General features: G+C 45.2%; 1 protein-coding gene across 1 annotated transcript in view; it reads right to left on the reverse strand.

The window, feature by feature from the left end:
• ASB5 (ankyrin repeat and SOCS box containing 5) overlaps positions 1 to 20,833 on the reverse strand; it is a 48,186-nt gene extending 27,353 nt beyond the window's left edge. The window contains exon 1 of the mRNA XM_066234912.1: positions 20,542 to 20,833. Coding sequence (XP_066091009.1) covers positions 20,542 to 20,737 — 196 coding nt within the window. The 5' untranslated portion in view covers positions 20,738 to 20,833. The remainder of the gene's footprint in view (positions 1 to 20,541) is intronic.
• Positions 20,834 to 26,427: the final 5,594 nt, after the last annotated feature.

Raw genomic sequence — 26,427 nt, forward strand, 5'->3', positions numbered from 1 at the left:
TACAAAAAGTAACAAAAACCATTGGGAAACATAGTTAATGGCAAAATGTGGAAAACTTTCCCTTTGAACTGAAAACTAAAAATGGATTCTCATTATCTGTGCTCAATTTAAAATTGTGCTGAAGATTTTAATCCATAAAGGAAAGAGAAATAAAAATAGTGTCACGATTAGAAAGGAATAAACAAAACGGTCGTAGTCACAATTCATAGAATTTTCTACCTAAAAACACCCTGCAGAACCTACAGATTCCTATTAGAATTAGTTTTAACAAGTTTGCTTGGTATAAAAACAATATATGAAAATTAATTGTATTTCTCGATGCCTAAAACATACATATAGAAAATGGAAAAAATTAATGAGATACTAGTACAATAGTATAAAACAATTCAATACTTAGGAATAAATTCAAAAAATACATAGGTCTTCCCCAGGGGATAATCATAAGACGTTACAAGACACAGCAAAGAAAACCTATGTAATTAGAAAACAATATGTTTTTTCATTGGAATGCCAAGTATTACAAAGAGGAATTTCTTCCTCAAATAAATGATTACATAACAGGTTAAGTGAATTCCAAAACCCAACAGGTGTTCTGTGAACCATGAATGTTACTTCTAAAATTCATTTATGGGTTTCAAAGTACCAACAATAAAAATGGCCAAAACTACTGAGAAAATGGAACAGAGTGGGAAGGCTTCTCTACCAGGCATGGAGACATATTCTAAAGCTATAGAAACCAACAAATAAAATGTGGTTAGGTCTGTAGAAATAGAACGAAGACCCACGCACGAAGAGTCCCTATGCTTACGCCCGCAGTGACTGTAGGATATAAATTGCATGGCTGACTTGCCAATAAATGGTTGTGAATACACTGGCTATCCATCAGTAAAAATGGACTAGCACCGTTCAAGAACTCAGTTCCAAGTGGATCACTGGAAAGAAAGCTTTAAGGAGAGAATACAGAAAAAAACTTTGATCATCTAAAAGTAGAGCAGGGCTTTTAAAGTAAGTTGCACAAAAAGTATTAACCAAACTGATATATATATATATATTCTATTTTTTTAATTAAGAGCTCTATTCACCAAAAGGAAAAAACCATAAAACGTGAATTAGCCACAAAAAATAGTTGTAATGAGTTCTTTTAACTTTTTCTTTATTTTCTATCTAATTGTTAGAACACACAAATAATAAATTCAAGAAAGAATAAAATATTTTTTTTAGTTAAGAAAGAAAATAGAAGCCAAACTATTTGGCAGGCATACCACAAAGAGGAAGTACAAATGTGCGATAAACAGATGAAAATGGCTTCTCAGTGAAGGAAATGAAATTCAAACTGTAAAATACACTTACAAGCCCGCCAAGATTGGCAAATTTTAGGAATACTGGTAATACCGAAGATTAGCAATCCTGAGAAGCAACGTGAGTTTCCGTAGGCCGCTGGTTTTACTAGGGATACTATGATGTCGGAAAACAGTGTGCTACCACCTAAAAAAAAGCCGACAGGCGCGCTGCCGGCCTTGACGACGCCACTGGGAGCGCTGTGCGAGCTTACCGCACTCGCTGTTGACAGCAACATCATTCACGACCGTGCCCAATTGGGAACAGAATTTACAGCACTGGAAAGGAACAGCCTCCAGATACACAGAGATAAATCTTTCCTATTGTTTGGTGGAAAAGAAAAGAAAGTCAAGAAAGGAGATTATTTAGAGACTGATTTAATTTACATAAAAGTTTTAAAACAGGCCCCAAACAAACCGTGTCCAATGGGGATGTATTCGTAGGAGTGAGAACTCTGAAAAACAGCAAAGGCAGGGGGGTGATTACTATAGAAGGCAGCCGCGCTCTCCTGGGGCACAGGCGGGGAGAGGTGCTGCAGTCCGACAGGGGGACCTGGGGGAGGATTTCTGGGGTTCCAAGCATGTTCGCTATTTCTCGATGGTGGTTAACTGGTTTCTGCTTTACCGTCTTTGGTCACAGTCTATAAACGAGTTCTGTTCCACCACCACCACCCGGTATAGTTTATACTATGATGAAGAAAGTACTAATTCACAGAAGGAGGCCAGTCAACAAGCCAACACGACTGAAACGAGGAGACTGTTAGCAGAACACGTCCCGCCCCGGGAGCACAGAGGACGCAGGTTGGGCCTCCTGCCCTGGCGCCCTGTGTTCCAAGCGGCGGTGCCACCCCCCCCACCCCCACCCTGTCGCGACCGCCCAAGGCTGCACGACCTCTGCTCTCTGACCTCTGCCCTCCTCCTATGGGCGCTGAGCAGCCACGCTCGCCTCCAGGAAAGCCCGAAATGACCCAGGGACTGTCTCTGAAGGTACGTGCGGTGGCGAGGATGAGGAAGGGGGTGCAAGCGGACAGAGCCCAGTGTGCTCGGATTGCAGAACGACCCGCGATGTGCTTCGAGTGGCCGTGGGTGTGCTTGAGTAAGTGCGAATGTGTCGGCAGGACCACAGGGCCTGCGCTAAGGTCATTGCTGTCATGTCTGACTTGGTGACTCAGGACCGGTGTTCTGAACAGTTGGGCTGAGTCCAGTCTCCATGTTCTGGAACCGGGTAGGTGAGGTCATGAGTGTGATGCACTCATAAAAAGGAAGCCATGTAACAGCTTCTCTGGGACAAGCGTGATTCGCCAATAGTCAAAATAACATGAAACAAATAATCATCGTGTCTCAGAGCTAAAAGCGGACTCGGATATCATCTACTGCAGTGACTTTACAAGTGGCTTCAAAGACCCCAGAGAATTCAGGGGAGCTGCCTTCCAGGGCATCAGCCACGGGGCGGGGGGCTCTCTCTTCAAACAGCACGGGCCCCACCCTATCCTCTTTACAAACTAAGCCTCCAGGTCACCACCCCCCCAAAAAAAATGGGAAAAAGGCTTTTTTAAAAAAAGAAAATAGGAAAGCCATTGATCTAGCCTTGTTCCTTCATTTTGCAGATTCAGGAACTGAAGTTGAGGTGGGCAGGCAGGGGATGTCCTCCAGGTCACCCAACGACACTGGTCCTTAACCCCGTGGGAAGACGACTCCGAGCCAGCGGTCATGAACCAGAGGCCAGTGCGGGTCTAGGCACCAGTGGCACCTCCACTGTCAGGTTTCTGGAAGGATTCGGTGGGTTTATCCCTGGGCGCGTTTAGGGACAGCGCCTGGCTAGTCACTAAGAACTGGGCCGGTGCTCGCTGTTCTCACCACAGGCACGCTTCCCTCATCCTTCTGTCCGCACAGGTGTTCCCTTTCTCCCGATGGCCAGCTTGACGCTTTCCGAAGGGCCACCAGTCCATACAAGGACTGACAGCAGCCGCCCGTGCCTCGACCCGGATCGGGACAGCTGCTGCAGAAAATCTGATCCCCGCGGCGGACAAGGACCTAATGTAAGAACAATTTGCTCATAATCCTTCTCCTGCCCATCGTTCTGGCCACAAATAGTTTTACCACCACGAACCATGAGCTCATGGAAGGGCTGGGCGCTGGCAGCAGGGGGGGTGTTGCATGTGGAAGAGAGAGGTCCAGGGCCCTTGCTTGCGCCATGCTGAACACACCTGGGGATGTAGGTCCCGGAGCAGAGGGTAAAAGTCAGGACGCCCAGGTGAGCGGCCTCAGCTCCGACTTTGCAGGCCCAGGTGGTCTCGCAGACAGGGGCGGCCTGAGGGCAGTCCACCCCTGTCCACCCTCTCCGACCAGGACTCCTGCCCCGCACTGTGGGGGCAGCTGCCCGGCTGCCCTTCTGTGAGGTCAACTACGGGAGAGAGGTCCTGGTGTGCGGACGGGTCCTTCTTCCTGCTCCTGGCCATTAGCTGCCTGAGCACGAAGCAGCTGCTTGGGGGCATAGGCAAAAACAGGATTTTAGAAAAAAGTATTTATTTTTGTCCTTGCTACCACTCTGCACTCTGAAAAAGGACACTAAGGAATTTGGGGCACAGGGTAACATGCAGGGCGGCACGAAGGGCAAAGAACAGAAGCCCAGAGATGGTGCCTGGACAGCCACTCAAAAAAAAGAACGTGCAGGGTGTGTTTTATTTGGGGAGTAGGGTGATTGCCTATTCAGGAGACAGTAAAATTGCCAATTTAGGGACATTAAATCTGATTAAGAAGAGGAAGGCGTGGGAGGCATGAGTTGCAGGTTTATCTGGACAGTAGAGATTTCCCGTCTTCCTCTGTTCTGTGAGAATGAACTCCCAGCGTCTCTCTATTAACATTTCTCAGTGTCCACAGGCCACCACCCCCGGGGGAGGCATGACTGGCACACGCGATACCCTGGGCTCAGGGTGGTCCTAAAATGAATGCATGTGAGCTTGCTAGCCTTGATTTCTCCCCTTCTCTCCCCCTTCTTCCTCAATTCCTCCGTTCCTCGAGTGTGTACTGAGTACCTGCCACGTGTTGGCATTTTTCTGAGCCCTGAGGATGAAATGAACCCATCTTCACGAGTCCAACAAGCTGGCAGTGGCCTGCCTTGGTGGCATAGTCAGTGTGGCATCTGTTTGGGACGTCACCGTGGTCGGGAAGGAAGGAAAGTGGCACCGGAAGTCTGGGGGGGTTCTGTCTGGTTGGGATTGTTACAAGGACCCGGCAGGACGGGTTGGCTGCAACCTGAAACACAGCAAGCCCCGGGAAAAGGACCCTGCTTGTTTCATGGCATCATCCAAGGGCCCAGACCCCCCACGAGCTCAGGAGGAGCCACGGCCGAAGCAGCCAGGGCTCACCCGCTGTCTGCTCTGATGCAGTCAGTCACCTCGAGCCCGGTCCTCCCCAGTGACGGTCCCCTCTGGTCCCTTCACTGTAAATTAAGACTCATCATGCCGCGTCGACTTTTAGCGGACAGTGATGAGGTAACAGTATGTGAGGAAAGACTTTGTGAATGACCGTAAACATATGACCTACTGTTTTTAGAAAGTGTGAGATAAGTCATGTCGCGTCAAAGACAGAAACAGAAAATGTCGAAAGACCCTCGCTGACCACCCCTGGGAAGCCCAGTCACAGGGAATTGGGGAAACAGGGCACTGACTGGATGTGGGAGAGGATGTTTTCCATTTCTCCTTCTCTCCTCCTTCTATAGTACTAACCCCGCGGTTACTAGAAAGGCAGCACATAGGAGCACGCAACTTAAGAAACAACTGTATTTACAAAATGAATGTGGGGGCCCTTTCACGTAACAAGTTTACACGGTGGACAAAGTTCCACTGAAAGCCGTTTCACGCACGACCTAGCAAGCACAGCCACGCACATATTCTGGTACGAGTATATGTGATCGCTGTTTTGCCAAATTTCAAACACTAGCTTCTAAAGCACCTGGATTTTGGCTTTTTTTTTAAATAACACTTCTGCTAGAATTATTACAATTCTGATATGACTGCTCGGACCTGGATTGCCACCATCTCGTCCCACAAACGGCCAGCAGGGCACGGGCCGTGTCATTGGTGAGAGTCTACTGAAGACGAGGCGTGCCTGAGCTCCCGGCCGAGCGCGTGGGGTCCTCGCCGGCCGCCGCGTGGTTCAGGAATGCCACCCTCCGGCCTGCAGAGGCTGCATGAGACATTCCACTTCCAGAAAGTTCTTCGTCCATCCTTCTGTTCCTGCCTCGCTTCTGGTTGTCACGCTCCTTCTTTCTGGCGAGTCGCTAGTCGTGTGCAGGGGAGGACAAATCCTGCTTCTCAGACCGGACAAGGAGCGGCCTTAGCATTCCTGCTGCTTGGGCCCCGCCCTTGTCCCTGCGGCAGAGAATGCAGTGTAATGACGGCAGAGAATGCAGTGTAATGACGGCAGAGGATGCAGTGTAATGACGGCAGAGGATGCAGTGTAATGACGGCAGAGGATGCAGTGTAATGACGGGAGAGGATGCAGTGTAATGACGGCAGAGGATGCAGTGTAATGACAGGAGAGGATGCAGTGTAATGACGGCAGAGGATGCAGTGTAATGACGGGAGAGGATGCAGTGTAATGACGGCAGAGGATGCAGTGTAATGACGGGAGAGGATGCAGTGTAATGACGGCAGAGGATGCAGTGTAATGACGGGAGAGGATGCATTGTAATGACGGCAGAGGATGCAGTGTAATGACGGCAGAGGATGCAGTGTAATGACGGGAGAGGATGCAGTGTAATGACGGCAGAGGATGCAGTGTAATGACGGGAGAGGATGCAGTGTAATGGCGGCAGAGGATGCAGTGTAATGACGGCAGAGAATGCAGTGTAATGACGGCAGAGGATGCAGTGTAATGACGGCAGAGAATGCAGTGTAATGACGGGAGAGGATGCAGTGTAATGACGGGAGAGGATGCAGTGTAATGACGGGAGAGGATGCAGTGTAATGGCGGGAGAGGATGCAGTGTAATGGCGGGAGAGAATGCAGTGTAATGACGGCAGAGGATGCAGTGTAATGACGGCAGAGGATGCAGTGTAATGACGGGAGAGGATGCAGTGTAATGACGGGAGAGGATGCAGTGTAATGGCGGGAGAGAATGCAGTGTAATGACGGCAGAGGATGCAGTGTAATGACGGCAGAGGATGCAGTGTAATGGCGGCAGAGGATGCAGTGTAATGACGGGAGAGGATGCAGTGTAATGGCGGCAGAGGATGCAGTGTAATGACGGGAGAGGATGCAGTGTAATGACGGGAGAGGATGCAGTGTAATGGCGGGAGAGGATGCAGTGTAATGGCGGCAGAGGATGCAGTGTAATGGCGGCAGAGGATGCAGTGTAATGGCGGCAGAGGATGCAGTGTAATGGCGGCAGAGGATGCAGTGTAATGGCGGCAGAGGATGCAGTGTAATGACGGCAGAGGATGCAGTGTAATGGCGGCAGAGGATGCAGTGTAATGGCGGGAGAGGATGCAGTGTAATGGCGGGAGAGGATGCAGTGTAATGGCGGCAGAGGATGCAGTGTAATGGCGGCAGAGGATGCAGTGTAATGACGGGAGAGGATGCAGTGTAATGACGGCAGAGGATGCAGTGTAATGACGGCAGAGGATGCAGTGTAATGGCGGCAGAGGATGCAGTGTAATGGCGGCAGAGGATGCAGTGTAATGACGGCAGAGGATGCAGTGTAATGACGGCAGAGGATGCAGTGTAGCTGTCCCTAGGGTAGGTGGAAGACACAATCGTTGTTTGTGATTCGTTGTCTTCCGCAGGGAAGCTGCCACCTCCCAGTCGCCCTGCGCGGCTGCTAAGGGCGCAGTGCTCCTGCCGGCTCCTGGGGTATTTTGCAAACCCGAGCAGAGGGCCCCGGACAACTTAAAGTATTAACAGAGTCTGAGGTTATTCGATGATTCTGTGAAATAATTCTGCATCCTTATTTTCGGATATAGGTCTGCTTATTTTAAAGAAAATACTTTTCTCCTTCCTCCAAAGCTTTTTCTAAGGTACCTTTCTGTGAGAAACTGTGTTTTGCTCGCTTTCCTGGCGAAATGAGCGGGCAGAAAGGAGACGACAAAATAAAGGAGGAAAAGGCCAAATCCCTGCACTAGCTGACTCCACCCTGCACTGAGCGTGGGCATGTTGGCTCCTCGGCCTTCCCTTTTCCCCTGCCAGGGATGAAGAGAAAACGCAATGATAGGGCAGGGAAACGGTGCGGCAGCAGTTAGTGATGCCCGGCGCTCTGGTGGGCTGCAGGGTACACAGCTCCGGCTCTTTCCGCGTGCCCACCCTGGCAGAGGACGGGTCATCGGCTGCTCCGTCAGCTGCTCCGCGTCCCTGCCTGCAGCACGTGTCACCCACCTCTTGGGACGCCCTCCCGGAAACACCTGCTTTCCTACAGGGTAGCCGTGACCAGGTATTCGACCAGGTTTGCCCAGGAGTACATTCCTGTCCAAAGAAGAGTTTCTTGGACAGAGTAAGATGGTCGAAAAAGTTTCTGTCAGTAACTCTAAAGCTCCTGGTCGGCCCCAGCCTCGGCCCCATGCCCTCCGGCCCAGCGCTCTGCCCTGCGGTGCTCCAGCCGTTCTGCGTGGCAGCGCAGAACCCTTCCTACTTTGTGTGTCAAGCCAAGCGGAGAAAATATCTGAATGGCAAGAATAGCTTGGGTCTTAAAGGCACAACACCAACTGCTTGGTTTAGCTTGTGCTTTTAGCAAGTTTTGTGTTTTAAATACTCTTTAAATAGTTGAAATTGTGTGTGGAAAGGGCCAGTGAATGACATGGGGACCTTGTGGGCTGGAGACCTGCTTCTGGCGTGACCTGCTCATGTGGGGTGACAGACCAGCGAGGAGCAGGCCGCAGCCTGGGAAGGTACACACCTGAGCCAGGGGCTTGGGGTGAAAACCCTACTTCTTCCATTACCACCCAGCAACTTACTGTCATTTTCCTGACATTCCGTCTATTACACTCAAATCAACATAAACGTAAAACCCACCACTTAATTTCTGAAGTGCATCTGCCTCAAGGGCCGGTACGATGCTGGTGAAGAACAGCTGCTTTGTAGATGAGTCTTATTTTATTATCAAGTGCTTATAGCAACTGTTCAGAAACAAATTGTTACTCTTTTCTCCGCTTTTTCATATTGACGCTTCTCTGTGTTGCTAAGTGTGGTATGCGTGTCCCATTGGTGAAAAATCTAACATTGATGGAGGGTGAACTAAATGTCAGAGGCAGTGGCCAATGATCCAGGTGATAAATTATATCGCATATAAAATTTACAGTAACCCCCTGAAATAAATATCACTGTCTCCTTTTTACTGAGGAGAAAGGTGAGGGCTACAGACTTTAGACAAAATGACTACAATGACAGACACAGCTAGGCAATACCACATCCGTTAACAGAAAGATTTTTGTGTGGCTAAATCACTGTGTTATCTGCAATGTGATTTTAAACTCCACTTCCCCCCTAACTGAAGGTTTTTTATTTATTCCACAAATATTAGCTGAGTTTCTTCACCATCCAAAGCATTGCTCTTCCTATATACCATTCGCCGCTATTTCAAGGACATTTTGCTTAGTAAATTATAATTTTGTCCCCAAAATAGCAGCAATTTCTCCCTGTAGTTGAGTCACAATTCAGTATCCAAGTATTTGGCAAGAATCATGTTTACCTCATGAGCCTCAGATTAATTACAAACTTCGTTTTTTTTCCTTCTAATTAAATTCTTAGTCTTTCAACATCTTATTTTTTTAATACTAAAAATATTCAGCATAAAGCTGTTGAAACAGATGTGTGGTCATTTTTATGTGCTTTTTAAAATTAAGCTCTAAATAATTATAAAAAAATTCAATCATTCAATCTAATTAACTTTTATAAATAAAAATGCTTTTAAAAAAATATTCTTGTTATTTCCAGGAGACCCGAAACATTGAGCTTACTGCAACGGTTTCCCTTTCTTTCACATTCTCGGAATGCCACATCAATTAGATGTGCAAGTATTGTCTTAGGACTTGTTGTACAGGAGCTCGTCTCCCGAACCCAAACCACTCTCATTCTGTGCATCACTTTGAGTAATAAACGGTAAGCTGCCGTGAAACGTTGCTCCCATGCTGGGTTTTAGTAGATGAGCTATATATCATCATAGCTCCTGGGGGTGGAGAGCAGGAGAAGCACTCACATTTTCATTCAGCTCTTTTTGTGTGTGTAGTTCTTGGGGAGTCGCTAAGGAGAAGCAGTCATGCTTCCTCGGGGCACAGTAGACCTGCGATTCCCTGCATTTGCACTCTAAAGGAGCCAGCACTCCTTTCTCTTCCTAATTCTCCCTTCTGGATCATGGCTCAAGAGGAGCATAAGATGCAACGCTCTCAAATTCAGAAATTCATTCGGGGCATCATTTCATTCCGAAAATCACTGACTACTTAACTTGATGGATAATAGGCAGCATTGTTTCTCTGGGGAATGAGGTAGCGTCGGAAAGCAGAATTAGCTCATACATCTCGGTGGCTGGTTGTTGCTGAGGCGCTCCATCAGTCACCATTACTGACGTGCGTGGTCTTGAACTGTCGCGGTAGTGGGTAGAGACCTCTTTAGAGGAAGAACAAGCTTCCTTCAGCACTCTGGCCGCAGCCTACCTGACTCCATCAACTGACAAGAAACTGCCACGTCGTGATGGCAAAGAGCAGTGTCTCCGTGGACTTGTCTTGCCTTGAGTCGTGTCATTCCCCATTTTCACTTAAACCGAGCTGCACATCCGACGACTGAGAGGAGCCAGTGTTTCTATTTAAGAACGTGAGTGGCATTTTGGCATTATAAACTCGGCCCATAGTTTAAGACCACAAGCCTCTGGAAAGCGTGGATGTGTTTCTGAACGTTCCTATTTTGCTCAGTAGGTAATGGGGACATGGAAATCTCGCTGCCCTGGAGGAGGGAGGACGCCTTCCAGACATCCCACCTAGATTCACGGCGGCTCTAATCCCCTAGGAAAGAAGGGCACAGGGCTCTGCAGTTACGACTCATTTTACAGGGTGGTGAGGTTCTGCAGAGACGCATGTAACTCTTAATAGATTTTATTTGAAACAAACTGGGACGGTTTTGTTTAAAACATTTTTCTCTCTTTCTTGAAAAATAAAATTCCTCTTAAAGGTCAAATTCTGAAGATTCATCTGAGTTGTTCTGTTTAGAGCGAGGATGGGGGCACATGAGAAACTTATCCCCTCACAACACCCCAGCCTCTTCATCCCTGAGGCTCTTCTGGAAAACTCCTAAATCTACGTGGAGGACAGAATTTTTAAAAACACATTTCTCTCTTGCTTGACCAGGCAGTGGTGCGGTAGCTAGAGCATCAGACTGGGACGCAGAGGACCCAGGCTCAAATCCTTGAGGTCACCGGCTTGAGCATGGATTCGTCCTGCTTGAGCATGGGCTCACCAGCTTAAAAGCAGGGTCCCTGGCTTGAGTGTGGGATTATATATATGACCCCATGGTCGCTGGCTTGAGCCCAAGATCACTGGCTAGAGCCCAAGGTCATTGGCTTGAGCAAGAGGTCACTAGCTCTGCTGTAGCCCCCCAGTCAAGGCACATATGAGAAAGCAATCAATGAACAACTAAAAAAGCTGCAATGAAGAAGTGATGCTTCTTATCTCTCTCCCTTCCTGTTTGTCTCTATCTGTCCCTTTCCCTGACTCTGTCTCTGTCAAAAAACAAAAGCAAAAACATATTTCTATAACCAATGGAGAATTATAGGATTGAGAAAGAAGATCATGCTGATGTTTACCCTCAACCTAAATTCACAGAGTGGACTTGTTTAATCAGAGGACATCTGAAATGCCAACAATTTATGACACTCCTTAAGCTTCACCCTCTGAGACATGATGTTCTTTGGGCATTTTCAGTCAAAACAAACAAACAAACAATGAAATACTATACAGCCATAAAAAAGAAGGAAATTGTACCCTTTGCCACAGCATGAATGGACCTGGAGAGCATTCTACTCAGCGAAATAACCAGTCAGAGAAAGACAAGAACCAGATGACTTCACTCACATATGCAATCTACTGAACAAAATCAGCTAACAAGCAAAATAGAGACAGACTCAGACACAGAGAGCAGGCTGACAGCTGTCATGTGGGCGGGGAGGGAGGAGAAGAGATAGAGCACAAAAGGACAAAACAACAACAACACCCACCAAAAGACACAACCCATGGACACAGTCTACAGTGCGGACATTGGCAGGGTGGGGAGGGAAGTGGAGGAGGGTGTAGGGAGAGAATGGTGAAGGACAGGGACTTGACTTGGGGGGCACTGGGCACACAATATGAGGTACAGAGATAGGTTGTAGAATGGGGCATCTGAAGTCTGTATAATTATGTTAACCAGCATCTCTTCAATATATTCAATTAAAAGATAAAAGAAATTAATAAAGGTGAAAAAATGTTTTTTAAAAAGCCAGTGATCTGCTTTGTAGCATTGCTGAGAGAAGGCAGGAGAAAATAATTTATTTTTTGTGTAGCTGGTAAAGATGATATGCTAAAAATAGTTCATAGCTCTTAGCAAACTTTATTTTTCTTTCCTTCCTTCTTTCTTTTCTTCTCTTCCCTTCCCTCCCTCCCTCCCTATCTCCCTCCCTCCTTCCTTCTTCCTTCCCTCCCTCCTGCCTCTTCCTTTCTTCCTTCCTTCCTTCCTTCCTTTCTCCCTTCCTTCCTAACTTCCTTTTTTCCTTCCTTCTTTCCTTCCTTCCTTCCTTCCTTCCTTCCTTCCTTCCTTCCTTCCTTCCTTCCTTCCTTCTTCTCTTTCTGTCTCTCTCACTCCCCTCACTCCCTTCCCTCCCTCGCTCCCTCCTTCCTTGCAAAACTTTTTGAAGTGGTTTCGGAGGAAGAGGCATTCCAAATACTCCAGCTATTTTCAATGATAAGGTTTGTCTGTCACTGGAGATGAACTTTCCTGTCTCCTCCTCAGATGAGGAAATGAGCTTACTATCCTGAAAGTGTTGCAGGAGCCAACATAACTGCCACGGAGCCACTCTGAGGAGGTGCATTGCGGAGTCAATGTCAAGTAAGCCTTCTTCTTCTCCGAGATGTGGTTCATAAAATTATACCAAGAATTCTGTAAAATGCTTACGGTGGTAAATGGTTTCCATCATTAGCTGATGACTCTTTTGCATAGGTTGAAGCCAGTTAGAGGCATTAGAAAGCTCTTCATAGGACGATCAACTCTGGATGTGTGATTAAGAAGGTGTGTGTTTATTTTTCATATTGGCACCAACCACCTAATTTTGTGTCCTTATCTGAGATTTAGACTTCAACCTTCATCCCAGATGAACCAGGCTTGTTTAGTTCCACATTCTCAACATTGTTTTTTCTTTATATTCAGCTTGGTTTCCTCTCCATTCACACATAACCGGATCCGTTCTGCCTTTGAAGTGTTATCTCCAATTCCACCTTCCCTGTGCAGCACCTGATACTCGTATTGGACTTCCTTAGAGAACACTCACCGCAGACCCGAATGGCTCTCAGTGTAGCGCTTTACGACTGGACTTCCTTAGAGAACACTCACTGCAGACCCGAATGGCTTTCAGCGTAGCGCTTTACGACTGGACTTCCTTAGAGAACACTCACTGCAGAGCCACATGGCTTTTAGTGTAGCGCTTTACGACTGGACTTCCTTAGAGAACACTCACCGCGGGGCTGAATGGCTTTCAGTGTAGCGCTTTACGACTGGACTTCCTTAGAGAACACTCACTGCAGAGCCACATGGCTTTTAGTGTAGCGCTTTACGACTGGACTCCCTTAGAGAACACTCACCGCAGACCCGAATGGCTTTCAGTGTAGCGCTTTACGACTGGACCTCCTTAGAGAACACTCACTGCAGAGCCACATGGCTTTCAGTGTAGCGCTTTACGACTGGGACTTCCTTAGAGAACACTCACCGCGGGGCTGAATGGCTCTCAGTGTAGCGCTTTACGACTGGACCTCCTTAGAGAACACTCACTGCAGGGCTGAATGGCTTTCAGTGTAGCGCTTTACGACTGGGACTTCCTTAGAGAACACTCACTGCAGGGCTGAATGGCTTTCAGTGTAGCGCTTTACGACTGGACTTCCTTAGAGAACACTCACCGCAGACCCGAATGGCTTTCAGTGTAGCGCTTTACGACTGGACCTCCTTAGAGAACCCTCACCGCGGGGCTGAATGGCTCTCAGTGTAGCGCTTTACGACTGGACTTCCTTAGAGAACACTCACCGCGGGGCTGAATGGCTTTCAGTGTAGCGCTTTACGACTGGACTTCCTTAGAGAACACTCACCGCAGGGCTGAATGGCTTTCAGTGTAGCGCTTTACGACTGGACTTCCTTAGAGAACACTCACTGCAGAGCCACATGGCTTTCAGTGTAGCGCTTTACGACTGGACCTCCTTAGAGAACACTCACTGCAGGGCTGAATGGCTTTCAGTGTAGCGCTTTACGACTGGACTTCCTTAGAGAACACTCACCGCAGAACGAATGGCTTTCAGTGCAGCGCTTTACGACTTGCTACTTGCTTGCTGTTTGCGTGTTTAGCGTGTGCAAGGTTTGGCTCCGTTCACCCAAGTTTCCTTTTTTTTTCAAAAAACAAGCCATATGCTATATGTAAATATATCTATAGACATGCACACCCACCAATATACAGATACATATGTTTCCATCTATGAAATTCTACCACGGACACTGTGCCAAGAATAGAGTTGGTGTCTAAGTATTCATTGAGCTGAATTAAATTCAAAGCTACTCATATGCCAGTTCATAAGAAAAATAACTTATTTTAATAATTTAACACCTTCTAAAATACTAAATTGGAAAGCAAAATGTCAGGAACTAATTTTGATTCTTTAACTGTCCTTATTATATAAAGATTTTAGAGTTGACTATAACAGTGGCATCTATCGATATATACAAAATTAATTTTGAAAACTTTCACCAATATACCTGACATTTTTTTAAAAATCTTAGTGGATAAGCAATGAGCGTACCTGTTCTTTCTTAAAAATACATTTTTTTTTTGTATGTTTCTGAAGTGAAAAGCGGGGAGGCAGAGAGACAGACTCCGCATGCACCCAACTGGGATCCACCCAGTATGCCCACCAGGGGGCGATGCTCTGCCCATCTGGGGCATTGCTCTGTTGCAACCAGAGCCATTCTGGCGCCTGAGGCAGAGGCCATGGAGCCGTCCTCAGCACCTGGGCCAACTTTGCTCCAATGGAGACTTGGCTGCAGGAGGGGAAGAGAGAGAGAAAGAGAGAGAGAGAGAGAAAGGAAAGGGGAAGGGGTGGAAAAGCAGATGGGCACTTCTCCTGTGTGCCCTGGCTGGGAATCAAACCCAGGGCTTCCACACACCGGGCTGATGCTCTACCATTGAACCAACTGGCCAGGGCCAAAAATACATCCTTTTAGCAATAAAACTCTGAGGCTCTAAGTAAAGATCTAAGCAGAGATATGAGTTAGAAATAAGGACAATAATGAGGTGAGAGGTGAAGAGTGAACAGGGAAGGAAGGGGGGTGGGCAGCTCTGGGGCGTTCTGACTACGGGTCTGCGCCTGCCCGTGGACACAGCAGGCTTGTTGTTGGCACAGCTTTACTGAACTGACACGTCCCAGGCAGAAGCGGTCTTTTTTTTTTTTTTTTTTTTTTTTTTTTTTTTTTTTTTACAGAAACAGAGAGAGAGTCAGAGAGAGGGATAGATAGGGACAGACCGACAGGAACAGAGAGAGATGAGAAGCATCAATCATCAGTTTTTCGTTGTGACAACTTAGTTGTTCATTGATTGCTTTCTCATATATGCCTTGACCATGGGCCTTCAGCAGACCGAGTGACACCTTTGCTTGAGCCAGCGACCTTGGGTCCAAGCTGGTGAGCCTTGCTCAAACCAGATGAGCCCACGCTCAAGCTGGCGACCTCGAGGTCTTGAACCTGGGTCCTCCACATCCCAGTCCAGCACTCTATTCACTGCACCACTGCCTGGTCAACCCAGAAGCAGTCTTATCTCTGCACTCTCTCCTCTATGATCTCATGGTACCCCCTCCAACCTTGCAAAATGGTACTTATTGTGCTTCTAAATAATTCGGTTAACTGTCTGCCTCTCCCACTAGACTATGCACACCTGGGGAACGGGGACTGCGGTGTGTTTGTAGATTTTATCCTTAATGCCTAGCACCGTGCCTTTGGCATAGAAGATACATGAATAAACACTGTAAGTAATAAAGGAGCAAGTCATTGAATGACTAAAGGAAGGAAGAGAAGAACAAACAGAATGAGAAGTTTATTCCTAGGGAGCTGGTCCCTCCTAAACTATGCAAAGTCTCTTAATCCCACAAATTCACGAGTTTCTCCAAATATACAGTAAGAAGAAAGGTCTTAATACATTAAAATGACAATCGATTGTTAACCTGGACCTAGATTCCATTTTTCACCCACACTATCATAATAGTTTCTTCCCAGAAAGAGCTCTGGCACACTGGAGAATTAGTACAGCTCAGGTAAAATCGGAAACTCTTTACACATTTTTTGTAGGACTTCTTATTATAATGTTAAATTTTTGTTCTAAAAGAGCAGTTCCGTTGATTCAAGTTATTCTTTGCTGAGTCCCGCCTAAGTATAGAAAATGTGTCCAAAACTCTCACATCTTTAAGGTATTTTTTTACAACATTCTATAATGAACATCATGAAAAAAAGCTGTCCTACAGATTTGTTGCTTGAAATTTTTCACTGCTGAGATTCTGAGAAATGTTTATAATATAAGTAACCTCATTCACACTCAACAGAGCGGCACCAAATTTCACGTGAAACACGGTGCTCCCCAGGAATAGCACTGCGGCTCTTCTGGCTGACATTCGCTAGAAAGCTAAATTCCTGAGCTAGTTTTAAGACCCGGGATGGACTTGATTGAGGGAGAAAAAAGTGATATTACGTTATATGGCATTCCAGTTGCTTTTCCTCTGCAGTTCGTACTATCCTCCAAAGTGACATGCACTTTGATTGGCTGTGACATGTCTCCACCCCAGTCCATTTCCAAATGTCAATAGTAGACTTGTCAAAAAAATTTGCATGTTTAATGGAAACCCTAGAAGCAAATTTATGAAATCGTGAGCACAAATATCGTATTAGATGATTCTACATCGATCTTATAGTCTACAGAAAGCCCCAACCTTGAAAACAGTGTCTGAAGAGGTTGGGAATCACAAGATTGCTTTTCAAGCAGCTTCACACAAAGGCGTTACCTTGGTGAATTTTCCATTGTCTAGAATTTGTCCATGGCCTTGCAGGCTTGGAAACCTGATCTTCCAGCGAAGCTAGAGCATCGCATCTCAGAGGTGCATGTGCCACTCAAAGAGCCCCAAACGCTACAGAGTGTTATCAAGATGCAAATACATGAATTCACAGTGAGGATCAACAGTGTCAGATGGACTAAAACATTCTCTTTCTGTGGACAAGTCTAGATGGAGAGCCACATTGTAATCAGAGATGACGAAAACACGGTACAAACAGAATACATTAAATAAATCAAATGCACAAATAGAATTCAGATTCTAGTTGATTCACACCAATGTTTCCCATCAGAGACAGGTGAGCAAGCAGCTAGGGACCCACCTCTCCAGGTGGGCATTGGCTGAGAACTACAGATTCCACTGCATAGTATATAAATTGCTCTTGTGATGGAAGAATTTTTCAAATCTAATGTTGAGAGACAATCAGTCCTCTAAGGTAACATTCGTTTTCTGCCAACATTATTTAAAGGAATCATCCAGTTCATTCATTCTTTTCTTCTTTTTATTTATTTATTTTTGTTGTCATTCTTCCTTTTCTATCCACACCAGCACCCCCGACAAGGAAGGCTAGCTTCGCATCTCCTATGGCTGGGGTCTCCTCAGCCACTTATCTCAACCCTGTCCCCTTGCCCCACACCAAAAATCAGGATGATATAAGTCTAGCTCATATTAAGGTTTTGCGTCTTTTCCAAATTTCCTCCCTACACTCATTCCAGAACCTTTCAGTGATGCCTGCTGCCTTCAAAGTAAAGTTCAAATTGCTTTGCCTGCCATTCAAATTCTTTCATATCTGCACCCAACTGTCATTTTTTCTATTTCATGAACCTTTGACTCCAGAAAATCAGTGGATGCCTCCACATCCTCATTTGCTCTCTGTACCATTTGATAGCACAATTAAAACCACCTTTCGCTTCCTGTTAGTCTCACTGTCAGTCTCAAAATAGAGGGCTAGCTCTAAAAACAGATTCGACCTCTGATATATGGGGATTGACGTCATGACCTTAGACAGCAAGAACGGTACATGAGGCGGTTATACAGAATAGTGTAGCAAAGAGGTCCCTTCAGTACGATGGTGGAGTTGGGAAAACTCTTTGGTTTCATTGGAATAATAGAGGGGCCAAGAAGGAAATAACCTTAAGCTGTTTTAGCTATTTACCTTCACTGAATTCTTGTTGTGTTTCAAACCTTGGTCTCAAGCCTGATTGTAGAATGTTTAAAAAAAAAACAAGAACCCCATGACATTTCTCTAACACCTGACAACAAATTTTAACTTTTTACATCTCACGGCACCCTAAAATTCTGCGCACACCAAAAGAAAAGTATAATTTTGATTCATTCGCACCGGATGACTATTTTTTTGTTGGCTGTTTGTATTTTTCCATTTGACAATCTAAGGGGAAAGAGGCCAGGGCCCCTGACTAAATAATCAGGTTGCATGTTGTAAAAATTCTTGTGGTCCACGGGTTGAAAATCGCTGGTCTAACACAACGAGCTGACTGGCAATAGTCTCTAAGAAGAGACAGTTTCTTCCTTTTCACACCCCAGCACTACTGCCGGTGGGGAGGACAGCCAGGATGTTGTCAGCAGGGTCTTCTGTGGTTATGAGAGAAATGGAAATACACACATCGGCTCGTGTTTCCTGGCATCTGGCAACCCCACTTCAGAAATCTTGGGGACCAGTCTGCCTAGTCTTGCAAGCAGGAAGGAGAAACCTAATTCAAAGTGGAGTCAAGGTGATAATCTTTCCTATGAAGGAGGAAATTGCCAGATTAAACAAAGATAATTGAGCCTGATTGGTTCATTATAAAAATATAATCAAAATAAAAATTAGGTTTTTTTGTAGTAAAGGAACAAGCTATGGTAACATGAAGGAGGTGATCATTTCTTCAGCAAGAAAGAATTAATTCTTAGAGGTAGGTGATCAAGAAAGAGTTTGTAAGGTACCTGATTGTCCTGATATTTAAAAAAAAATGGAGACTACGTTTACACTGAATAAAAATTACCATAATATATTTTACTATTTAACACATAGATTAATGCAAGATGTTGGAGGACGGAATTTTGTTAAGTAGGTTTAACATTAAAAACAACAAAAAAACAAAATTTTTAAAAAACTTTATATTCCAAGGAAAAGCATTTTCTATTAGTGAGTGTTTAATGTCTTTCTTTCCTTTCTGTGATATAACCCTAGAGTTCTCTAATATCTTAACACAGACTCACATAGTGTAGACAAGAACATGGAAGCCGTTTCATACATTCCCGGACTCCCCAGCTTAATCACACTGAGACCAGACCGAAGAGAATATGATCGTTGCTCTTTATTTCTAAATATGTACAAAAAAGGAGCTTCCATAACGTCCTCTAAAACCCTGGTCAATTCACACGCACAAAAAAAAATTTTAACTCAAATTTTAGGTTTTTATGCATGATAATTCTCATAATATGTAGACAAGATTTGACTATGACTCATAGTAATGAGCTCTAAGCAGCCCATGAGAGTAAACTTTAGTAGTTATGATCATATAATCTATTTAGTCTTGTATCTAGAAATAGGGTTTTGTTTTTAAATATAGTCTTCCATGTTTGCTGCTTTTTAAATACGATATTTTCTGTCAACCAACATAATGTTTCCATATTTAAAAAGTTAGACCTTTCCTGCAGCAAAGCTGGTGCGAAGCCCTCACTTTGCATAAGAAAAATTTTTTTAGGAAAAATAAACTCATTTTCCACCTCATAAACACAGACACACACACACACACACACACACACACACACACACACGAGATATTTTACCTTTACTCAACTTTCCATGTACTGACAGAGTAACCTACATTTAAAATAAATTATTTTTGAAAATTGAAAAATATTAGAAAACAGATCTTTAAGAGGTCAAGATTTCTACTCTAAGTGCTTTTTTTTTTAAAAGAAATAACACTTTTTAAATTATGTGATAGTATGTTTTGATTCTGAAAACAAGTTATGTTAGTGGTATTTTGGACTCTAAAATGTATATACTTGTCTGCTAATTTTCAAACCAGAAGTTAATCAAAAGACTTTAAGAGCTTAAAATGTCACCTTGAAGTGCACCGTAAGAATTGTTTTTAATGCACAGAGAATCAGTTTAATAGAATGTAATTGGTTTTACGTCCTTTAAAGTCTATAATTCAAATAATTGTTTCTCATTTGGTCTCATACTCCAATTTCTTCAGGAAACATGAATGGATTTTGCTGCACACATATAAGGTTGTTAATTCATGTTTCTATCCTCTTATAATCAGTTTTTCACAAATTGAGCAAAGCAACAAAAATGTCATCAGGAAAACACATTCCACAAATCTTAGTATCTGACACATTGTGCTTTATTTTACAATCAAGTGGTTAACCTTGGTAAAATAAAAGTTGTAAACGACAAATAAGACCTCCAAATCTTCTCTTTTAAATAATTATTTCACATATACTTAAATATTTGAATTAAAAAGCATAAAATTTGGGTATAGGTTAAAGGCAAATAGAAGTGCCATCAGTAATTGAAACCAGTGAAATGGTGGCAAATGAAATGTTTAAAATTGTAAACAATTTATTAAGAGAACAATGTATATTCAAAAGCGTGTTTCCACTAATCAATTTTGCAAAGATACCTTCATTGTATTAGCCCAGACATTTCCACAGCAAACTAGTTTTTTTTAATAAAAACATGAACTGAGTTAAATATATATATATATATATATATATATATATATATATATATATATATATATATATATATTTGTAATGAGAAAAATCTACCACATATTCCCTTTGACACAGTCCATAAAGAAATCACGCGGTGTTTGCTCGGACTGCGGATGAAATGAAAGTCACAACTCAACTGGAGACAAGAAAGCATGACGGTCAACATACCTTGTTCTTGGGTTACTCCATAAAATTCCGCTGCTATCCGCGCAGCCTCCTTGCGGTTGCCTTTGACAATGTAGAAATGACTGAGGATGGCGAGGCTGATTTTCACAAAAAGCTTAAAACAGAACAGGGAAAGGATCGTGAAGTAGACATTGGATAACTGTTGAGCAAATGGTCGGCTTTCTTCTAACACCGACATGGCTGCACAGGAATCCAGGCAGGCTGCAGTGAGATCCAAGTCTCCAATGTGCCTGGCTCTCGTCCGGATCCTCCTGAACAGCTGGTCCTGCCGAAAGAAAACATCAGCTGGTAATGATGCCTCCAGCTCAAAATATTTATACTGTCCATACAAGTTCTCGGCAGGCTCCGATTGGTCTGACCGTATTCCAGGCAAGCAACTGCAACACATGCCCCCTTCGCAAGACTCCTGACTTTCCATTCTCAAAATAAATAGACGCCCTGTGTCTCTGCTCCGAATTGCAAAATCTAGGTATTGAAATTTATATATAGGTTACTTCATTTCTGGGGTATGTAATTAGCATAAATACCTTGAAGACTCTGTGTTTGAGGTTCTCGTTGTTTATGTAAATGATATTCATAAGAGGGAGGTAAAACTAAGTCCACCTATTGAAGCCTTTAAGATGGTCCTATTTGTAGATTATCAGCTAAATCCTCCAACTCTCCACAACTTGATGATCTTAACGACGACTCATCAGATGAGTTAATTACATAGCTTTGACTGTTGTTAGAAAATAATTTTTATAGGTGGATTGATGGGACAGTCATAGAACAATAACTTTAGCCTGTTCATTCATCCAGTGAAAAGTTTTTAGCACCTACTATGTGTCAAACATTTTGCCACAAAGATCTCAGAGTCTAGAAGAGGAAACAGACAATACATCAGACACAGCCAGGTGTGGACAGGGTATGGCAGGAGCACAAAGAGGAAGGTGGGAAAGAATCAGAGAAGGCTTCCTGGAGGAGATGGCAACTACAGAGAATCACCAAATAAACATAGTGTTTCATTTAGACAGCCCCAAACCAAGCAAAGCAATATACTTTTAAGGTCTATAATTTTTGTTAACCCCAATTTGATGTTTTTATCAGTAAAATGCGACTCTCTAGAAGACATCCTTAGACTAGTTATATTTTTTTAAAAAAAGAGAAATTGAGTAAATTATTGTGGACAACAATGTAGAGTGATGATATTTCTGTACACAAGCCAAAAAAATACAACAAAATATAAAACAACACATCACACTGGGAGTAAATTTATATATTTATATGACCAAGTTTGGGGCCCGTTAATTGTTGTATCATTTCCCCATTCTTCTGTGAAGGTTCAGAATAACACAAAATAAAAAAGACATTAAAAAAAGTGTCACTTCTTGGCATAGAGAAGCATTATCAATGATCGTTCTCATGGGCAAGTGTTGAGTGCCTATCTGCCGTGCTGTGTGCTTTCTGCGTTGTGTCTCTTATCTGATTAGACCGATATACATAAAACATTCCTACGGCAAATGAGACGTCGCTTTAGCTGTAATACATGTATCAAGCAGCGGCCACGAGTTCGACTCAGTGACCATCTCATATGTGTTTTGGGAATCCTCAAAGCTGACTTCAAAGTACTGAAGACAAAGTAACTTCATACTCTGCTCGCCGTGGCGGTGAGATTGTGCCCGTGCGGTGGTAACATGACCGTCACCCACAGCGAGGTTTCCCTCCGGCGTGCTGCTGATGACCACATGCCCGGCAGGTGGGGGCCGGGACAGCTGGACCATCACAGTGCTCTGAGTCACTGCGCTGACTTCCACTTCAGTGCTCGGGATTCCTGATAAATCCCGGCTGAGTCACGTCTAAGGTTTCACGCCTTCCTCTTACCAGTAAGTGCTATTATAATTCTCTTCACATCAGCTCTTCGGGGCTTGGATTCTTTGGCGTTGAGGATCACTTTCACTTCAGTAAGGCTATTACTACTGGGCACCATGCTGAAATCCATGTAGTTTTACTACGAGAAAAATACTATTAATACAATGCTGAGGCTTTCATGTATCAGATATGCCCATGTATAAGATGCACCTTAATTTTGGAACTCGAAATTAAAAAAAAAATGTATTACATCAAGTTATTGAACTCAAGTTTTATTCATCATAAAATTCATACAGCTCCTCATCACTGTCAGAACTCCCATCCATTAGCTTGTCTTCATCCGTGTCTGACAATAAATCACTGTCTTCAACAATGAGAGCAAAAACAAATGTGAAAAAGTGGGAAATGCAAGTAAAAAACCCTACAACCACTGTATGAGATGCTCCCAGTTCTTAGTCCCCAAATTTTTTGAAAAAGAGCAAGTCTTATACATGGAGAAATACGGTATGTCAAGACGCCAGGTCGTATTGTAATGAAATTCCCACGTTCCCAATCGATAAAAATTAAAACGAAATAAAATAACTCACAGTAAGTGAACTCATCAAATCTAAGTTAGATGCTACATTTTTCATGTTATAGACATTTCCAAACAACACCATAAATAACTTCATTAATATTTAAAAGCCACCTCAAGTGCACTGTGTCCCTATTTTCTTGGCATTAGTACTTTTGTAGGAGTAAAATATTGATTAGTAATTTAGGTGATATATTGAGAGAATACTTTTATAATTGACATTGTTGAGAGGATGTGGTGGGAGGGTTTGGTTGATTGGTGGGTACATCCCAACTGTTCTAACCTTATTCATTGAGCAGTCAATCAATCAAACCAGCCCTGAGCCCAACAACTGTGTTACCTGGAATGGCTGAAGCGAGAGATGTTAAAAACATAGGGAAAAAATCATTATTGAGGGTCTGCTGGATGCTGCATGTTCCACAGATATCTTCTCATTCACTGTTTCTATCTCAGAGATGTGAGTATTCTTATTTAACTTTAAGGACGAAGAAAGTTGGCATTTTTAAAGAAGATCATGTCTCACCCAACCTCAGTCTATGTACCTGACCTCCTGGTTCCAGAAGAGGGCATTTGACCAATGAAGCCAATGAAAGATGCTTGCAGAACTTCTACTGGAGTTTGGGGAAAGAGCTCTTACTTTGGGGAGGGGGGGGGGTTTAAGATAGAAGCCCTAAGGCCCTGGCCGGTTGGCTCAGTGATAGAGCGTCGGCCTGGCGTGCAGAAGTCCCAGGTTCGATTCCCAGCCAGGGTACACAGGAGAAGCGCCCATCTGCTTCTCCACCCCTCCCCCTCTCCTTCCTCTCTGTCTCTCTCTTCCCCTCCCGCAGCCAAGGCTCCATTGGAGCAAAGATGGCCCGGGCGCTGGGGATGGCTCCTTGGCCTCTGCCCCAGGCGCTAAAGTGGTTCTGGTCGTGGCAGAGCGACGCCCCGGAGGGGCAGAGCATCGCCCCCTGGTGGGCAGAGTGTCGCCCTCTGGTGGGCGTGCTGGGTGGATCCCGGTCGGGCGCATGCGGGAGTCTGACTGTCTCTCCCCGTTTCCAGCTTCAGAAAAATACAAAAAAAAAAAAAAAAAAAAAAAAAAGATAGAAGCCCTAAGCCTAAAAGACGGCTGGTCAGCAAAGAAACGGTGTGCCTAGGAACTGAGCCAACGCGAAGGAAAGCGGTCAGGCTTTGGAAAGGAGGCGTCACGGTCACAACCCCTTCCTTTGAACGCCGGGACCTAGGTGGAGCTGAGTAATGTGGAAGAATAAATTCTGATAGTTCTGATATATTTCTATTTTTTCTGGAGTCCTTTTAAGAAATTATGAAGGAGGTCTTGTTACCCCTGCTGGACAACAGATGAGAAAATAAGAACTCAAAGAAGTGAAGGAATTTGCCCAAGATTGTACCCCTTAACGTAGAAGGGCTGAGATCCTACCCTGAGCGCTTCTCACTGCAACCCTTCTCACCTTCTTGTTCATAGGTCAGAGCTGAGACAGTCACGTGGTCCGGTTTACTCACCGTCCTCACACTCGAGCACAGCCCGCAATTTACAACACGCACGTGTGTCCTGCTAGGGTTATAAATAGCCTGTGGCTAAATACTTGCGCATTTTACAGGGCTGAAGCAAATGAGCCCTGGCCACATCCTCGGTGATTAAACATTTGTTCTAGCCGTCTCATTTGAACAAACCACCTCATGGCTGTTCCCTGACGGGAAGCCGGCGGCGGCAGCGTTCTGAACAGCCACGGCGTGGGCCGTGTTAGAAGTGACGTGACGTCGCAGGAATCCCGCAGGTCCTGCCAGCCTGGCGATTTTATCAGCCTTCTTACATGTGCACGTCCAGCACTTAACAATGACCGTTTCGTCACACAGCTAAATGAAACGCATCGGTTACCTTGGGATGTGGCGAACCAGCTAATAAAACTGGGGTCTGTGAACGAGCGTGCTTCGGACCCTGATCACAGCTCCTGCGGGAGCACTGGTGTGGCCTTGGGTGTCTCCTTTCAAGGCGACTCTTTTAATCTCCAATTATGAGCCTGGTGATAAAAGAATCTACCTCACATGGCATGAGGTTTAAATGCAGAATGCAGTAATGCACAATCGCCCTTCAGGCTGCATAAGAAGACCTCGGCAAATACTGGCGTTCTGTGACCATTTCTATTATTTAGTTACTTATTTAAATTAGAAAATGTTGCCTCCTGGGCTCTAAGATATCGCCCTGTGCTCATCTAATTAAATGTCCAGCTTCCTGTCGTACCCTAGTCTCTGCCAACGACAGACACGTACTTACATCAAAGAAGTATATCCGACTCCCCCTGGTGTTGGAAACTGTGCCCATTGCCACAACCAGGATCCGTGACCTGGTTGGCCCACGATCTTCTATATCAAATGAATGATAGATCTTTTGCTTCAAGATATAAAGGAGAGCTGTAACTTCATGAGACGTTTGTTCATCACACATATTTGGAAATATTTATTTTTCCCAGGCCTGTGACAAAGGGGACTCCTCAGTTTGGGACATGCAGGGAAGAGAGCGGACACTCCGGGTCTTAGACGGACAGCTCGTCTCTGGCTGCAACCTACGGTCCCCGGTTTGAAGAACTATGGCTCCTCCGGAAAGAACGGAACCTCCCTCTGGGTGTGATAACGACCAGGGTCATTGGGGCAGACACGCTGTGCTACGCGGTCCTGTGGCCCGAAAGGAGCCCACGCGTGCGGTGCAGCTGTACAAGTACAGGTACGCGGAGAACGGAAGCCGCATGGCCGTCCGAGAGCCCGGGCACTGACTCCACGGGGAGCCCGTGGCCACTGTCACGGTGACCGTCCCAGGATGAGGCGGTGAGACTGCGGCGAGTGCGGGGGCGAGGTCTTCAGAAGCCCCGGCGGTTCTGGCTCTGGGCCGTGTGAACTTGGGCAGGGTCCGCAGCCTCCTGAGCCCGTGTCCTTCCCTGTGGAGGAGGGTGATGGCGCTATCACAGACGGGTGTGGGCGTAGGAGACCTCGCCCTGCATTTTGTTTAATGTCCCGTCAAGGGTGGCCCGTGGGCCTGGGGCCCCGGACTGTATCGCCTTGTGTAAAATAATCAGCCAGCTTGCCCTACCGCAGTCGCTGCAATGCCCCTCCACCACTTCCGGCTGGCCACAACGACCCCTCCGCGAGTCAGGGCGCAGCGTGTCAGACCCCTCCGCGGGTCAGGGCTCAGCGTGTCAGACCCCTCCGCGAGTCAGGGCGCAGCGTGTCAGACCCCTCCGCGGGTCAGGGCGCAGCGTGTCTGTCCCCACATCCTCCTGGGGTGCGTGCGGGCTCGGCGTCCGCTCTCAGGGCCTTAACTCAGCTGCAGCTCCTTCTCGCTGCGCTCAGAACAAGTAACATTTTCAGTCGGCAACCGTAGATTTTCTCAAAATTATGCAGCGTATTTTGCATTTTCGTCTAATGCGCAGAATGTAAAAATCAACAAGAGGTCC

Source organism: Saccopteryx bilineata, chromosome 6, assembly GCF_036850765.1.
Source record: "Saccopteryx bilineata isolate mSacBil1 chromosome 6, mSacBil1_pri_phased_curated, whole genome shotgun sequence".
Lineage (NCBI taxonomy): Eukaryota > Metazoa > Chordata > Mammalia > Chiroptera > Emballonuridae > Saccopteryx > Saccopteryx bilineata.